The sequence below is a fragment of the Plasmodium malariae genome, assembly GCF_900090045.1.
Source record: "Plasmodium malariae genome assembly, chromosome: 6".
NCBI classification, from domain to species: Eukaryota; Apicomplexa; class Aconoidasida; order Haemosporida; family Plasmodiidae; genus Plasmodium; species Plasmodium malariae.
The window spans coordinates 712,458-731,332 of record NC_041780.1 but is presented as its reverse complement, the minus strand read 5'-3'; the positions used below and the strand labels follow the sequence as shown (position 1 = coordinate 731,332).

The 18,875-nt window shown below is 23.5% G+C and overlaps 5 protein-coding genes and 1 pseudogene across 5 annotated transcripts, besides 1 other annotated feature; 3 read left to right on the top strand and 3 right to left on the bottom strand.

Annotated features, from left to right (window-relative positions):
- Positions 1–7: 7 nt before the first annotated feature.
- Positions 8–4,008, top strand: VPS11 (vacuolar protein sorting-associated protein 11, putative; the record flags this gene model as incomplete). The annotated part of the gene is made up of 3 exons (XM_029003816.1): positions 8–62; positions 362–551; positions 897–4,008. The coding sequence occupies 3 exons, from the start codon at positions 8–10 to the stop codon at positions 4,006–4,008; spliced, it is 3,357 nt and encodes a 1,118-aa protein (XP_028859897.1).
- Positions 4,009–4,878: 870 nt separating this feature from the next.
- On the bottom strand, positions 4,879–6,066 carry PmUG01_06024200 (HCNGP-like protein; the record flags this gene model as incomplete). The annotated part of the gene is made up of 1 exon (XM_029003815.1): positions 4,879–6,066. One exon carries the CDS (start codon positions 6,064–6,066, stop codon positions 4,879–4,881), a length of 1,188 nt encoding a protein of 395 aa, XP_028859896.1.
- Positions 6,067–8,033: 1,967 nt separating this feature from the next.
- Positions 8,034–9,865, top strand: MPV17 (the record flags this gene model as incomplete). The annotated part of the gene is made up of 2 exons (XM_029003814.1): positions 8,034–8,112; positions 8,589–9,865. The coding sequence occupies 2 exons, from the start codon at positions 8,034–8,036 to the stop codon at positions 9,863–9,865; spliced, it is 1,356 nt and encodes a 451-aa protein (XP_028859895.1).
- A 1,168-nt stretch (positions 9,866–11,033) lies between these two features.
- Positions 11,034–12,048, bottom strand: PmUG01_06024000 (conserved Plasmodium protein, unknown function; the record flags this gene model as incomplete). Its single annotated transcript, XM_029003813.1, is given in 2 exon segments — positions 11,034–11,504; positions 11,518–12,048. The coding sequence occupies 2 exon segments, from the start codon at positions 12,046–12,048 to the stop codon at positions 11,034–11,036; spliced, it is 1,002 nt and encodes a 333-aa protein (XP_028859894.1).
- A 2,543-nt stretch (positions 12,049–14,591) lies between these two features.
- On the bottom strand, positions 14,592–16,022 carry MSP8 (merozoite surface protein 8, putative; the record flags this gene model as incomplete). Its single annotated transcript, XM_029003812.1, has 1 exon — positions 14,592–16,022. One exon carries the CDS (start codon positions 16,020–16,022, stop codon positions 14,592–14,594), a length of 1,431 nt encoding a protein of 476 aa, XP_028859893.1.
- Positions 16,023–18,386: 2,364 nt separating this feature from the next.
- On the top strand, positions 18,387–18,725 carry PmUG01_06023800 (annotated as a pseudogene).
- Positions 18,387–18,725: a sequence feature (conserved Plasmodium protein, unknown function, pseudogene).
- Positions 18,726–18,875: the final 150 nt, after the last annotated feature.

Sequence of the window (18,875 nt, the reverse complement as noted above, 5' to 3'; positions counted from 1 at the left end):
GTAAAAGATGTTCAATTTTAGAAAACTACCACTTTTTGACAGGGATTGTACAAAGGACACAAGTAATAGAAAAAGAAGAGAAAAGTAAAAAGCGGTTTGACTATTTTAATGAAATATTTGTACATACATACACGCGTTTATACGCTATTCCTTGAACTAACACTTGTATGATTGCATACTTTTGTATTCTCGTTTACGAACAATTCTTACAAGAAAAATGATTAGGCGATTTATAATTACAGTTGTGAACAAATTTATGAACAGATTCATGAACAAATTTATAAAAAGATTCAATAACACATGCATGAACACATTCATAAATGATACATATATGAACAAATTTATGCCTATTTTTTCACAGGAGAAGTAAAAAATTTTCTGAACAGTCATGAAGGAATATATTTTTCCTCGTCAAAAAAGTTTATAAATTTGTTTGTTGACAAACTACTTTTCATAGATCCCGTAAACTTAAATGTTACTACAATAAACACAGATCTTTTTGTTGTTGATTTTTGTTTTAATGATAAAACAAATAACCTTATTGTCTTAGGGTAACTATATAAGTTTAGTATTTTTTTTTTCTTTTTTTCCAATTTTTTCCATTTTTGTTTTGTTAATTATTGCTTTGATTTAAAATTAAAAGTTATCAATTGATAATTAACACATTATATTCTACAGTTATACATAAATGTATTCATATGGACTTTATACAGTGTGTTTATTTATGTATTAAGATTGTTTTTTTTTTCCTGTTGTAAATTCCGCTTATTTTATATAATTAATTTCTACATTGTTTATGCACAAATTAGTTATAAGTGTATATTTTTATTTATTACGTTAGTATCTAAGCATGTACAAATTTTTTTTTTTTTTTTTTTTTTTTTTTGTTTTTTAAGGAAAAGCAAGAATATACTAATATGTTCCATTTACAATATTAGAGCACATAATTTTTCCCATTTAAAAAAAATACAGTTAAGTAGAAGCATTGAAAATATAAAGAAAACGTTAATATCAAAATGTCATATGTACATAATTACATTAGAAAATAAGAAGGTATGTTTTTATCTTTTAAATAATGATTATAGTATAAACAAAAGTGAATTGGTAGATATTGAGGAGGAATCATTTGAAAATATGTATTTATGTAAAAACAATATTTTTATACTATTGAAAAAGAGTTCTGTAAATATATACAAACTGATAGTAAAAGATTCTACTATTAGTTATACATTTATAGAAGCTATTGATTTAAATATTTATACTATTATCAGTAGTAATAGTAGTAGCTGCAGTAATAACAACACGCATTCACAAAGTGAGCCCATATTATCAATATACAATGAAGATATTGACGTTTTATATATATGCCATAACATTTTAAAAGTTATATTTGTCCTAGATTTAAGGAACAAACATTTGGAATATATTTTTCATGAAAATAGAGTAATTAATTTGTTTGCGGTAAAATATTATTTGATCATACTTACAGAGGCCAACAGAAAATTTTATGTGAGTATATATATTATTTATGAAGATTTGAAACTAGCAGTTTTTAATGTGGCACTAAATTATTTAGTAACAAATATCGTATTTTTTAACAATTTACTTTTCTTAATTGTTGATGAACACATAAAGAAGCCAGAGATAAAAGTAGACAAGTTTTACTTTTATGAACAACTAAAGAAAAAATGGAACGCAAGGGCAGATAGAGAAAATTCAAGGGGTAGAAGAAGTGACAGTGAAAATGACATCACAAATGGTAGCAGATATGACAGTAGAAATAGAAGCAGCAATAGAAGCAGCAATAGAAGCAGAAGTAACAGCATAAGCAATATATTTAAAGAAACTGAAAAGTCCAATCCACAAAATATAGACATATTAAAAATGTACAATGATAATATTAACAATAATAATGGCAATTTAATTTTAGGGAATGCGAAATATGATATATACCTGAATAAGAAGGTAGAGGAAAGAAAAGATGAAAATGACAGTGTACAAGATGATAAACAGTTCTATTCGGATAAACAATTTAAGTTAAATAAAATTTTTAAAAATTGTAGAAATAAAATTAAAATAGTAATAAAAGAGAAAAATATAAACGAAATTATAAACATGTTTAAAAAGAAAAAATTATTTCTTTGGTTAATAAAATATTCTGATCTTAATAAGAATTATCATAGTATTAATTTTGGCTATGTGCATAAAATATATGCTGATTTTTTATTCGAAAAAGAGCTGTATGAAAAAGCTATGCAACATTATATAAAAACCATTGGGTTTTTAGAAACTGTTACTGTTATTCATAAATACTTAAACTTAGATTTATATGAACAGCTATCAATATATTTAGAAAAATTACATGAATCTCATCTTTTTAATGATGAACACACCATGATGTTGTTATCTTGTTATAAAAAAGAATGTAAAAAAAGGAAAATTATATCATTTATAAAGAACAATAAAAACAAAATAAATTTAAATAAAACATACAAATTTTTATTAAATGTAGGATATTATAATGTAGTTCTAAATTTTTCCAAAAAATATAAAGATCATTTAACCTATATTTCTATCTTGATTGATAAATTTGAAAATTATGAGAAAAGTCTAAAATATATATTTAAGTTGGATGTAGAAAACATTTGCATTTTACTCTTTAGATATGGCTATAAATTTATTAAATACTTTCCAGAATTAACTATTTATTTGTTAAAAAAAATAATTAAAAAATATAATTTAAATCTGACTATTTTTATTCCCTTGTTTTTAGATAATATAGATTTTCTATTCATTTTTATACTTAAATTTCTTCATAAAAAAAAAGTTGAACAGGAAGGAGAAATAGACGAGAATAAAACAACACAACGTTCAATTAACAATAACACAGAAAAAAACAGATCATTACAGAATGGAAAAAAAAAATACAATGAGGAGAACCAGTACATAAATGAAAGTGCTCATTGTGGTGAGACTACTACAACTAGCATAATAAAAGACAAACATATCGAATTCGACATATTTAATGGGGAATATGATTATATTTTATTTGTTACAGTGATGCAAATACTATTGCAAAAATATAAAAAAAAGGAAAAGAATCATATATTATCCTTTAATATTGATAAGTTGATAAAAAATAATGATAAAAATATAACTTTTTTATCTGTTATATTATTATCTATATATAATTATAATAAGGGACTTTTGTATTTATCTAATAAAATGAACAAGTACGATATGTCATTTCTTTTTTCAGCGTATAAAATTATTAAAAGGTTTAAAATAGAGTACAGTCAACAAGTATTAGTATTACAAAATGTAAAAGAGAATAACAAAAATAATCAGCTTGGACAACTTAACAACAGCATATTTCAAATATTAAAGAAAAATTTTGAGAGGAATTTATTCAATTCATGTATGAATCTTTTAAAATTAAAGGATTCTTTGTTCCATAATTATATTTTTTATTATCTGTCTTTATTAAATGATGACGAATTTCTTATTAAATTTATAAAAATGATAAAAAAAAAGTCTTCTCTTTCGCTCTTAAATTTGATATCAATTTTACAAAAATATAATAAAAGTTATAGATGTATAAAAAAAATACTGATTACATATCTCAATAAAATGGATCAAAATATAAATAAAAAATATGCACAAATATTAAGAAATAAAAGAGAATTATATAAAATAAAGAAAAAAATGTTAACGAAAAAATATAATTTTCATATAATTGATAATACTTATTGCACTATTTGTAAACAAATTCTAACCGTTCCAATAATTCATTTCTTGTGTAATCATTCTTATCATTATTATTGTTTAAACGGAAACAAAGTTTGTATATTATGTTGCAATAAGGATAATGAAAAAAAATTGTTGAAGGAAAAAGCTAAAAATGCTGTCAATAATTTTGATGAATTTTTTAAATATTTACAAGGTTCTTCTGATAAATTTTCATATATTTCGAATTATCTGTCCTATGGTGTTACCCCAAACAAATAAGATGATTACATTGTGCACGAAACAGAAACTGATAGGTGCTCACGTAAATCAGCAATATTTACAAGCTTATTTTAACAAACACATATCCATATATATACAAAAAGTGCCATTTGTGTCAAAGTTTTTTTTAGGAAAAATAGCGTTTTGTTTTGACTATACTTCCATCAAAAATATTTGTTTTTGTTTTATCTTTGTAACTAACATATTTTTTCCTTTACCTTACGTTGCACATATTGCATTTTGTATTTATTTCATGTTTTATTCCTTTTTAAATGATGTAACAAATTTTTATCTTTGCTCCACTATTATAATGTTTTTTTACAAGAATTAAAATTTATTTATGTATTAATTTTATGTTATAAATGTAAAGCACAAAAAATGTAATTAAATAAATGATACATAAACAACATATATTTAACCCTTTCTTGCAAAACATCCCAATATTCCTATACACCTTTTCTTCCTTGGTTTTATTTTACGCTTAACATTTTTTATGTCTCCACTATTTTGTTCTCTTACTCCCCGTATTTGCTTATTTATTACTTTTGCTATTTTGCTATGCTGTTACATTATTGTTTTATTATGCTTCTATAATGTTACTATTCCATTTTGTTAAGTTGTTACTTTGTTGCGTTATTTTTTTGTTATATTGCTATTTTATTTTATTTTATTGTTTTTTTTTTTTTTTTTTTTTTTTTTAAATGTTTATCCACCCTTATATAAGACTCACATGATTCCTAAATTATATATTTTATGCATTAACATACACTCTCATTTTATGATTGTCCATTATTTTAAAGGTGTAATTCTTCGAAATACGGCTACCACTAATTTTGTAAAAGGGTCTTAAAAAATTTGGATATAAAGAATTTAAGTTATGCTTGACCATTTCGTTTTTGCTTTATTCTGATCAGTCACGTTGCTTTTTTCGTTAAACAAATCAATTGATAAAAAATCATGAGGATTATATATATATAATGGATAGTTGGATGAATATACATCTACATGATATATTTCCATAATTTTTTCTAAAATGCATGGGTTTTTATATTCCTTTGAGTTAATAATATTTTTATTAATTGTTAAATTTAATTCATACAATTTTGATAATTCATCAAGTTTTTTATTCAGGGTTTCTGAATATTCATTTTCTGATAAATAAAATATATCATCAAAATTATTTTCATCAACACTGATATTCATAATATTGTTATTTTCTAAGATATTTATACGTGCAGTAGCTATTCTGTCTAACTCCTTTTTTTTTTCAAAATTTTTCGCACTATTTTCACATAAATATAAATCCTTTTTTAAGTCGTTTTTTTTAATTTCTATATTATCCTTTATTAACTTCTCACCATTCTGTACATCATCCTTTTTCCTATTTTTTATAGACAAATAGTTTTCGTGTTTTTTTAAATCGCATTTAAAATAATCATGCTTGTTTTTTTCATCATTGTTGTAATAATCATTGTTATCATAATTCTTATTATTATCATAATTGTTATCGTCCTTACTATTATCATTATAATTTTTGTTATATAATAGTAGTTCCTCAGAATTTGATTTATTCGAGAAAAAGGTACCATTTTGTTCCTTCCCCTTGGTATCTTTTTCTTCCCTGCTATCCATATTCAAATTTTCTTTTCTTAATTTAACGTATGCGTTATTATAATCCCTTTCTTTTATAAAATCAAAGCTTTCAATTTTTCTTTTTCTTTTTTCTTTACTTTCTTTCTCCCTTATCTCTATTTTCTTGTTTTCCTCCCTATCGTATTCACTAATTTCTTCTCCAGAATTATTATTTTTTTTTCCCAATAAATTCCTCTCTGCACATTTATCATTTTTGTCCATCCTACAATTACCAATAATGCTATTATTGCAATTATTATCCTTCCCCTTATTAGTAGCACTATTTGTTCTTCCTATTCTTTCATTTTTTTCATTTTCTATGAAATTCTTTTCTTCTTTTTTTTTGTTTCTTCGCTTGTTCAAGTTAGTTGTGGGCCTTTCATCAGACTCTTCATCGCTCGAAATCTCATAGTCAACTAAACTCATTCTATACAAAAAAAAAAAAAAAAATACGTAACCCAGTTCTACACGCGTATAAATAAGCTTTTATAATTCATTTAAGCATGTATATATATATATATATATATATGTACCCACACATATCTGCAGGCGTGTGTGTGCGTGAGAGTATTTTCACTCCTCTATGTATGTGAACTTATGCAAATATGTAATATACCCTTTCTTGCTCTCTTCCAAAAAAAATTAGCAAAAATGATCTATAATAACTACATTAATTATGGTGGCGACTATAATATATATCTCAAAAGTATTTTATGAAGAAAAATAAAAAAATGTTTATTAACTTTTTCAACAAGTTCAACATTTGTCCCTATTAAAACTCCCTAAGGCCGATTTTTCATGTATATCTTTTCTTTATTCTTCAGCCTTTTTTTTACCGTACTTTGTTTGAATTGCTGTTATGTGTACCGTTTTGTATACACTAAATTATATATATTATTTTGTAGATTATTCTACACATATCATTTTTTCTAATATATTTCAAGACAATAAAAATGACGAAAGTAAATAGCAGTTAAAACAAAATATAACTATATTTACGACTATACACTTCGAACTTAATGATACTTAAAAGGAATAATCATAAAAATATCATATAAGCACGTAATAACAATACGAATAATGTAAAAAGTTGGAAAAAAAAAAAAGAAACAACTATATCAGAATAGGTAAAAATTAGGAAGACATGATAGTGCATCCCTTTTCCATATTATCAAAACGAAAACATAAATTGACGTTGTTAAGAACTAAATATTAAATAATCCTCTCAATTCTTGCAATTGTAACATATATATAAAAAAAGTATATACAGATTGCTTCTTTTTTTTTTAAACGAAATAAATGTATATAAAAATTTTAAAAATAAAAAGAATGCAATATCATCAAAAACAGGAAAAAAAAAAAACGAAGTTCAAAAAAAAATAGTTCTATTTTGTACAAAGAAAACAAAAAAAAAATTATTTTATATTTTAAAAAAGTTATTTAAGTAACTATCTGTTTAAAAAAATTCCAAATAGGGAACTACATTTAAAAAAAAAAATAAATTGAAAATTTTTAAATTTTCAGAAAGTTATTAAGTTTCTTTTTATTTTCTTATTCCTACACTTGAGTACTATAATTCAGTATTACAAAATGATTCAGTTAAAATAATTTCACAAAATTATTATCCCTTTTTTCATAGATACTATATATCAAAGTTTATATGAGACTTTCGTTTGTGCTTAATAAAATAAAATAATGAATTTTTCCTCATAAAAGAAAATAAAAAAAGTGTGCTTAATATCAGGTAAAAAAAAACATAAAATAAAGGATATATAAATTGAAGGCAAAACAAAATACAGGCAAAGTAAAATACAGGCAAAACAAAATACAGGCAATGTAAAATACAGTCAAAGTAAAATACAGGCAAAACAAAATACAGGCAAAACAAAATACAGGCAAAACAAAATACAGGCAAAGTAAAATACAGGCAAAACAAAATACAGGCAAAACAAAATACAGGCAAAGTAAAATACAGGCACAGTTAAATACAAGCAAATTAAAACAAAGGAAAAATAGAATAAAAACAAAACAGTGTAAAAAAGATGGCTTTATTTCGATTCTTTGAAACTCATAATATATAAGAATAGAAATTAGTATATAAAAAGTGTATTACAAATTTTTATAGTATAAATCCCTTTTTATCACTTTATAGTAAGCTATATATATATGTATATATGTACATATATATACATATACAAATAGAGAGAGAAAAGAAAATTCCTTTTTTCCGCAAAACATGAATAGAAAAATAAAATCAGAAGGAAAGGAGGAAAATTACTAAAGACGCTTTTTCAAAATGTGCTTGAATATTAACATAAATTAACTCACATAAATATATATGTGAATACTACTTTTTATTGAGCATTTTTATTAGAAACGTAGGAAATTTAATGATGCTGACAAATGCCTACATGGGTATTAAAAGAAGACATATAAAGGTTGTATCAAAAAATGTAAATTCCCCCTTTGTAGGTAACACAATTTTTGCTTATAATACTTTTAGTACATACGTCTTCCCAATTTGTATCTGCACATATTTTTGATGAACATAATTTGGGGGATGAATAAATACTTCGTGAGGATATATTATAGTATAAAAGAATGTTGATGTTTTTGTGTAGTATTTTTATTACTATATTATTTATGCGTATATATGTATGTCTAAGTATGTATATATCTGTATATATATATATATATGTATGTGTGTGAGTGTACATGCGTCTGTATATATGTATGCCTGAGTATATATGTGTGTATATGTAGACGATCACGTAATAGTATGAAGCATATGCACCTTTATCGAATCAAACCTGATTACTAGCAAGCAACTCCGAATAGAGGTGTTTACGACAATATTAATAATTCATATTATTGATTCGACGATTCATTTTATTTTTACATTACAATTTTCTGTATTATTTTTCTTTTTTCTTTTTCATTTACGAAAGATTACAATTTTAAAAGGCATTATTTCGCGGAAAGATGTACATTATTGAAATATCAAAACTATAAAGAAATTAAACTAAAAAACAACAGGTTATTGTTTACTACGAACATAAATTTAAAAGAGTTTAAAATTGCTGAAATGAAAAGAAGTGAGAATAAAGGAATAAGCGAAAAGACATTATACACGTTAAATAATTACATAAAAAGGGATAAATTAGAGAAGAGACTGGATTCAAGTCATAGCTGTAATCACAACAATGATATAGGTAATAATATTTCTAGTAATAGCTGCAGATATAGTAGCACTTTCAGCAATAAGAACAGTAGCGAGGTTTTTCAAAAATGCAAGTTCGTGAATCATAATTTATCAATTCATGGAATTGTAAATCCCATGGGAAATTCAAATATTATTTTTAATATAAAAACAAGGAATATTTCTTTACAAGTTGAAATACGGAGAAGAATATATACAATGAGTGATCGGAAAAATGGGAAATCTTTCAAGAGAAATGTAAATGTAAGTGAAAACGCAAGCAATACAAGCACAAATAATGCAAGTACAAACAATTCTTATACAAATAATACATGTAAAAATAATACGCGTGAAAATAAACAAAACGTACCAACTAACGCGGGAGAAGAAAAAGTCGAAAAAAGTAAAGAATTCAAGCACAATATAGATGATTTGGTTAATATAAAAAATGTAAAAAAAAAAGAAATAATTTCCTCTTGTAATGGAAGAATGAAAAAACTTATTAATAATTTATTTGAAAAACACTTATTATTAATGAACTGTTTAATAGCAGGTGTATTATATTTTATTGCTGATATAGCGTGTCAAATAATAGAGGCACAAAAAAGAAATTATGAGTTTGATTTATTAAGAACACTTAGAATGGCAATTATAGGTTTAACCCTTGAAGGTCCAATAATGACATGGTGGTATGGTAAAGTTTTAGCAAATTTTATTCAGTCGAAGCCAAATACATTTTTATATAAATCTTTTATACCTACCATATTTGATAATTTTATTTTTGGACCAGTTCACTTAACAATTTTCTTTTTTTATAATGGTATGTTAAAAAATCAAAGGAAGTCAGAAATTATTGATAAAATTGTAAATACAGGAATGAAAGTATTCTTCATTTCCTTAATGACATGGACACCATTAACATTAATTAATTTTGTATTTATACCGAGAATTTACCAAGCTACTGTAGTTTTTTTTGCTGACTTTTTTTGGGTCATTTTCTTGTCATGGTGTGCAAACAAAAAGTAAGAAATATTTTAAGTAATATAAAAAAAAGAAAGTTAAGGCAGGAAAAAAGAACAGTGAATGAAGATGTAATTAATACAAAGTAGTACATTGTATATATGTTTATTTTATGTATTTGTTTATATTTCTAAAGAATATATTACCACTTCGTAAAAACGTAAACAGTTTATGCGATTTTTAGTTAACACAAGTTTATCAAATACTTTAAAGCATATTGGGATATATAATTATAAGAATATGTGAAAATCGAAAAGAAAAAAATAAAAAGTTCACTGAAATACGAATAAATCTGATGTAGGCAAGAAGAAGTGTAATCGTTTTTCCTAATAATATATGGAACTTGAACGAATCTCTACATGTTTATATGTAAAAAACGAGTATTATGTTAAAAGGGGAAAATCAATAGGAAATGCCAATGCAAATTTTGGTGTTCTTAATTGAAGCCCTATACGCATGATTCGTAAGTACTTATATATATATATATATATACATATTTTTAATTCGATAACACATAAATTGTACCTAATATATCTCTTTAAATAAAGAGTTAAGGCAAATTAGCTTTATTTTCCTTTTCATATTTTTTTTAATAGTATGTAATAGCTTTTTGTTTTATTTTTGTGTTATTTTATTAGCCATAAAATGATATAATCAGTTTCATTTTTTTCGAATTCTTTATTTAATTATTTAATTATTCAGTTTTTTTTTTTTTTTTTTTTTAATACAACTCTTTGTTTAGATTTATTTGTGACATTTTTTTAAAATTTTAAAGAATATTATTAATTGTTTTAATTAGTTTATTTATTCCTCCTTATTATTGCGTAATTTGTAGTAAAAAATCCAAGGTTTACACGTTTATGTAAAAAGGGAAATATAAAAAGTAAAATAAAGGTTCTAAAGTAGAAAATAATATGTAATGATTTAAAAAACAAAATCTACTTTTAGTATCAAAAAAGTAAATGCTTCACAGTGCATAAGAAAAATTTTGTACAGTGTTAAAATATTTTACCCCCATATACTAAAGCCAGTTGACACATATATACATGTATCAATTGTGCTTGCTTAAATACACAGCTTACATAAGCCATTAAATGTTTCTGTTGTTTTTTTTTTTTTCTTCTTTTTTTACTTTTTCATTTTTCTTTCATGCTTTTTCCACAATTGCATTCTTTTATTCTTCAAAGGGATCGCTGTATTTTTTAACAGGATTATTGATTATTCTTTCCTTATCAGAACTTGATGAACCTTTATATTTATAGGTTAAATTAAATTCGTCATTACTGTCATTATTGCCATTATTTCCATAATTATTTCTATTATTGTTTTTTCTAGTATTACTATTCTTGTTTTTGCCATTATTGTTACTACTGTTAAATTTATTGCCATTAATTTTGCTGTTATTGTTTCTATTATTATTGCTATTATTATTGCTATTATTATTGCCATTAGTATTATTATTTTTCTTCTTACTGTTGTCACTGTCATTGTCTATTTGGTTCTTTTTACTGCTAATCTTTTGGTCTCTCATATTTTCTTGTCTTTTTTTTAACATATACCGTCTATCTTCTTCGAATATATCGTATTTATTGTCAATTGAAGAACTACACCATGTTTCTACTTCTCCATTTTTTGAATTTGATTTATCTTTTTTTTTTTTTTTTTTTTTTATCACGGCTATCAGTTGGAAAGGGTTCATCAAAATTAGTGCTATTTTTATTTTCATCATCATAATCATTTCTTGAGAATAATAAGGACGTCAATTTTTCATTCTTTAAAGCTTTCTCTTTCATTTTTGTATTGGTGTTCTCTTGCTTTCGCTGCTTCTTTTTTTTCTTTCTTTTTACCTTTATATGTTTTTCTATTATAAGAAATTCTTCTACATCTGAATTATCTACTTTTTTTAACTTTACTTTTTTTTCATTCTCTAATATATCGTACAAATCATCAATATATACAATAGAATTACTTGTCTTACGATTACTATTATCATTAAGTGATACAATTTTGTTATTATACTTTTTAGTTGTCTCATCTTTGTTAAAATTTCTAATATATATATCATTGTAGTAATTGCCTTTATTCCAACTACAGTTGCTATCGCTCCTAAAATCGAAACGATTATTGAATTTTTCATTCGACGATTTGTTTCTCCTAGTTCCAATAACCTTCTTACAGCCATTTCCCATGATACAAAAAAATAAAGGTCCCAGAAAAAGGAAAAAAATTGAAAAAAAGGAGGAAGGAACAAAGAAATGAAGAACAAAAAGGAAGAAACTTAAATGGACAAAAAAGAGCCAAAATATTCAATTTTCTTCACAATAATTAAGCTTCTTCTCATTCTGCAAACTCTTTCACAATTTGCAAATTTTCCTCAGCTTACAAAACAACAAAAAAGAATACTTACACTTCAAATAAATTAAAGGAATAGGTACGAAAAAAAAAAAAAAAAAAAAACTACGAACAAATCAAACGTCAAATCAAAAATTCGCACATGAAATAATTTGTATTTATTATAACATGAACCATTTCATGTACAAATAAAAAATTACATAAAAATTTAGTCTCACATGTAAAATGATAATATTTTTTTCCTGATATACTATAATTTCTCATTCCTATACTACTCGTTAAATATATAAATAAATATATATATATGTATGTGTATATATTTTTAATTATCAGAACAAAAAAAAAGGATAGGGTGTACCTATACACTTCTCAAAAAATTGTCCATAGTAAAATTCAGTAAATTTCCGGTTTTTACTTGTCTTAATGATTACTTGTGAATAAATAAGACGAAAGTCATAATAATAAGCAATTAAAAAACATAAATCAAGAAATACAAGCTCATCACCATCTTTAACGGAAACAATTTTGTTCTATTGTCTCTCATGAATGCAAATTAAAAAAAGAATAAAAAAAATATAAATACAAATACAAATATAAATATAAATATAAATATAAATACAGATACAGATACAGATACAAACACAAACACAAATACATATACAAATGCATATACAAATACATATACAAATACAAATAAAATGTTGCATTTAATTAAGCACAGTACGTAATATTTTAACAAAGTTCAAGCATTTTAAAGAAAAAATTTAAATGAAATACAGATAAATAAATATTTGCTAATGTTTAATTATCAACAAGAATATTTTTTATTTTTCAATATGTTTTGTAATGTAATAAATGAAATAAAAAAAAAAAAAAAAGAAAATTAAGCAACATGAAACTGTTACTATTTTAACAACTTCGAAAGGAAAAACAAAAATAAGTATTTAACAAAGCTATTAAAATAAACGTAAACAATATTTATATACACTTTCCTTTCACTTTTATTTGAGTTTTTTTTTTTTTTTTTTAAGTTTCCCATATTAATGGCCTCTTTTTTTCTACAAAATATCATAATTTAAAAGAAAACATTTGTGTAAATATTAGACAATTTATACTCAGCCTTCAAAAAATTTATAAAATACTAAAAAACAAAAAAAAAAAAAACACATTTTTCCAATAATTCGTATTTTACGTTCAATAATTAAATTATAGAAGACCAATTTAAATGTTAACAAAATAATGTAAGTACTTTGAATTTTTTATAAATCTTAATTTTTGTGAGAAAAAAAAAAAAACAAAAAAAAAACCATTCTTTATCATTTGTGCTCACCAACAAACATATTGTCTATATAAATATGCACATGTTCATTTAAATGTGTACATGTGTATTAAGAGATATATTTAAAATTGCACATGCGAATAATGGGGTAAGTAAACCTGTATACAAGTACCTGATTTTTAATTCGCACTTAAAGATATACACTGCTGGGCCACTTTATTTGCACTTTTTTTACTTTTTCTTTATACCCATGAAAGATAAAAATGAACTTCATTTGTCCTCTAAACTTTTACTTCACTAGTTTTAACTGAAATGTGAAAAATGATTAGCATATTTTTTATATTCATTATAAAATAGGAACATTTAAATGGCGTATTAATAGAAGAAATATAAAAAAATAAAAAATAGCTAAAAATACAATGTCAAAAAATGAATACTTTTATAAACACGACTAAGTATGATGACTATTAAAACATAGCACTAAAAAGATACAAAAATATCCCACGAAACAAAGTAATCGAGAGCTAAAAAAACATACTATATGTTGCTAGGAATATATTTAACATCGGTTAAAGATAAAAAATCCAATTTTTAATTAAAGGTCTTATATCTAAATGGGCTGTAATGGTTGTATCAATGAGGTTTTAAAATAAGAAAAAGGGGGGGGTAAAGGAGTTTAAAAATAAAAAAAAATCTTTATTAGTAAAAGTCAATAATAACTTTGTTAAAGGTATTAAACACGTTTACAAAATACAAATTAATGAAGCGTCCGGGAAAAATATAAATTATAACGGTAACTATTAATCAGCAATGTGCTACAAAAACGAAAAACATGCTTCATAAACCCCATACGCATTCTGTTATTACAGTAACATTAACATTTAAAAAAATATATGAATAACCGTATAAAATGAAAGGGAATATAAGATAACTAATGTTTTGCTAGACTCTTTAAAAAAATAAACAGAATTTGCGGAAAAAAAAAAAAATATACATATATATATATATATATATGTATGTGCACAATTGTACATACATATTTAATCATAAACACAGCGAATGTATAAAACTACACAGTACTTCGAAAAAAAAACCACTTAACTAAAATAAGTATATATACATGATAACTAATATAAAGAAAATAAAGTTGTTGATTGAATTAAAAACGGTGTTTGAACAGTATATTCCATCTCCTTCGAAGTTTTCTTTACATTCGCATACAATTTTTTTGTCTAAAAATGAACATGTTGCATTAATATCACATCCACCATTGTTATTATTACAATCCATAGTATCATCTCTTACACAGTTCATTTCATTATCTAGTTTAACATCACTATATCCTGGAAGGCATCTACAAGTTTCTTCACCATTTATTACGTAACAATTTGAATTCAAAGGGCATTTTTTATGTTCACAAACTTTATTTTTATCTAAGAACTGAAGTGCAAATTGTTTTACGGATGTTCCTTTGTGTTGTGCCTGTACTGGTATTAACATTTTTGCTTTTTTATCAATACCTATTTTAAAAAATTTTGCTGACGATTTTTTAAGAATATTAACTAAATCATCCTTAATTTTGTTATTGATATTCATTCCTGAGTGAACAGAGTTAACAACTTTTTCAAGTGCACTGGATTCTAATTTTAAATTTAATGCTTCTATTACATGTGTTATATCATAGTAAAACTCGGAAGGCTCATTTTTTAATATATAATTGATAAGTTCAAAATCAGATATGTAATCATTTAAGTCAAATGAATCACTATTTATAAAATTATCATTAATCTTATTAAACAAATTTTCTAATAATTCTAGTAAAAAATCTTCCATACCCAAAATTTTTTTGGTTAATCCTTTTTTAATCTTATCATATGATTTCTTTAATTGGGGGTCATCTTTATTAAAACAGTTCTTAAGTATTTCTTCTGCATTTTTATAATTATTTTCACAAGTTCTTGATATTTTTTCTCTAAATAATAAAATCTTCTTTAACATCTTAAGGTCATATTCTCCAATGACTTTTTTTTTGTTTGTTTCTCCGTCTTCTTCATCAAATAATTTTATATTATACTTATCTAAAACACTATAATCACCATCTAGTAATAATTGAACACTTTCCAATTCATCAACAATTTTAATAACCTTTTTCAATGCTTCTTCTTTTTTTTTGGTAATATTTTCTTCATTATCATCATTATGTTTATTTCCTAATTCAACTACGTTCTTTGTGTTCTTTGAATGGTCAGAATTAGCATTTTGGTCCTTGTTATTACCAGTTGTGTTTACATTTTTTCTGACATTGTTTTCTGAGTTATCACTATTATTATTATCATTATTATTATTATCATTGTTGTTACCATCATTGTTCAGAGACATATCACCACCATTATTAGCATCCTTATTATTGCTATTGATTCTGTTTGATACGTCATCCCCATTATTCGTAGAATCAACTCTACCTTCTACAACACTCTTACAATAAAATATTACATATATTATAAAAATAAATACGTGCGAATTTTTCTTCATCGTTATTTTTTACTTCAATAATCGTAAATTAAACTAGGATACTAAAATAATATTATCACAAAATTTAAGCGAATTTTTATATATATGCAGTATATACGTTATATCTTGAAATCAATTCAAGGTATTCTTCAGTATATACATATATAAAAATATATATGTTTATAAATTAACAATAACACAAGTATCAGCCTATATATTAATATATATTATATATATATATATATATATGTAAATATATATTATATATATATATATATATATATATTTTTATTACTACAATTGTAACAACCTAAAAGATATATATACCATATAATATTATTCTAAAAAATTACAGTACTTAAATATTAACTCTTTTTAAAATAATATTCAAATATTTTGCAAATATTTTGCAAATATTTTTCATTAAATTCAATAAATATAAATAAATGTGTTAAAATAAAAATTCAAAATTACATTCCTTCTTAATATTGTAAAAATGTTTATTTAAACATTTTAATTTGTTTTATATATAAAAGTAACATACATATACTAATATATATAAATATGCATAATATTATATATATATTTTATTATAAGGGGAAAAATATATGTTTTTTTTTTAATTTTAATTTTTTAAAATGAAATTAATAAAACATCATTTCGTAGCAGTGAAGAAAAAAATAGGCTTAATACATACTTTAAAAAATAACAAGATTATTATACGGCAAATTATATATGTATACATACATACATATATATTTATGTAATAAATCACCCATAATAACTAGGATCATATCACTTATGTATAAACCTATATTCTCTTTTTTTTTAATATTCAATTATATATACCATATGCTAGTACCGCATGCAGTAAAAAAAAATAAAAAATATATATATATTACATATATATTGTATTAATTAGAAAAACATACTACGGTATACTATACACCCCTTCTGTTAATTGTATATACAAATGATTTTCGTATTAATTTTTGCGCTACATATTCATAAAAATAGGAAAAAAAATTAAAAACATTAAAAAATATATATAAGGTTGATTATATATTTTAACAATTTTACTGTTATTATATTATTTATTTATTTTTTTTTTTTTTTTGTACTAAAATACTTTTAAGTTGTATTTTTCAAGATAATTTTTAATAAATTTGAATAAAAAAAAAAAAGAGAAATGTATAAAAAGAACGATTTTAAAAAGTTCATAAATATTAGGTGGTATCTTAATTATATGTACACAAAAATTGTACATTTCCTTTTTAGGAGCGAAAACTTTTTTTAGAGAACCTTTAGTGCCTTAACTTTCATGAGATAAATATCCTTTGCATGTACTTTGAAAATATATGAGCAAAATGGTTTACATAAAAAATACGAAGAAATATATTAACTTTCGCATAAAATGCTAATAACTATGTATATTAACATTGCCATAAAAAACGAATAAATATTATAATATCACTCTCTCTTTTTAGTTTTTTTTAAAAAATAATGAAACTGCATACATATATTTAAATGATACATTTGTAAATATTTGGAATAATTCAAGTTTTAAGTTTATTATTTAATATATATATGCTAAGCTTAAACAGGATATATATAATTTATTTATGAAATATTTGCATTAACGGACAAGGGTGGCTACTAAAAGTAAACTGAAACGAAATAATATTATACAATTAAGTGTTTATGCCTTTTCATAATTATTGCAAAATGTATGAATTTATTTTCATATTTTGTAACAGTAATTAAGCGTCTATTAAAACACATAATATTTAATTCTTATCCTTTTTTTTTTTTTTTCATTTGTAACGTTAATTGGCATGTATAACCTTTGGGAATACGTATATTTTAAAGATCCCCCTATATTTGCAGTTAATGTTTATTTTTATTAGCTTTTTTATTGTGTAATAGTAAACTTAAGAATAATGAATAAGCACATATAAAAAGTTTACTCTTTTCGTTTATCGTTCCACACCATATAAGGAAAAATAATTGAGGTTAATTTTTGCTCTTTGAAAAATGAATGACTTAAACAGAGGCATCACATGCTTTTTCGTATACACAACATTTTACAGACTTTCAAAAAATTATTTTGTAAGTCCCTTGGTGTTTTCGTATCGTCTGAATATTTATACGTTCATATATATATATATATGTATGTGTGTTAACCGCATTGTATAGTGTTAACACTTTATTTGTGTACCCTACACATAACTAAACATCTAATAATATTATGATCATGCGTATATAATGGATACATATATACCATATATATAATATGTACATAATGTGCAGAGACAAAAGAAAAAGGTGCTCCTATTATTCGTACCTTTTTATTTTATGTAAAGAGGATCAAACAGAAATTACCTTAAATATTTGCAATGCTATATTTAATTCCACGTTGAGTTTTTTTATTAAAGAAAAAATAGTAAAAATATTTTGTTTAATGCCATAGGGGAAAATGCATGTCTTTTAAATTTTATAATATATATGGAGATCATCAACGAGTATATAGATATGGTACCATTCAAAAAAAAAAAAAAAAAAAAAAAAAAAAATTCTGTTTATTCTTATTTGACCAAATTAATGTTTAATTTTTTAAAAGTAGGTAATCAAAGGGCATCCTAAAAATTTGTTGATAAGGGTCTTCAATTGAGCATACGCTCATTATTCAATAAGTATATATTTATCTCAACAAATTCACTGTGATAAAATTTTTTTTTTTAAATAAAGCTTAAAAGAGATGCATCAATATATTCATTTGTTCCTGTATTTATCTTCGCATATGTGATCCTGTTTATGTTTACGCAAATGTGTCAATTCAAGCAGATATAGAAGTTAATATACCGTTCTCATATT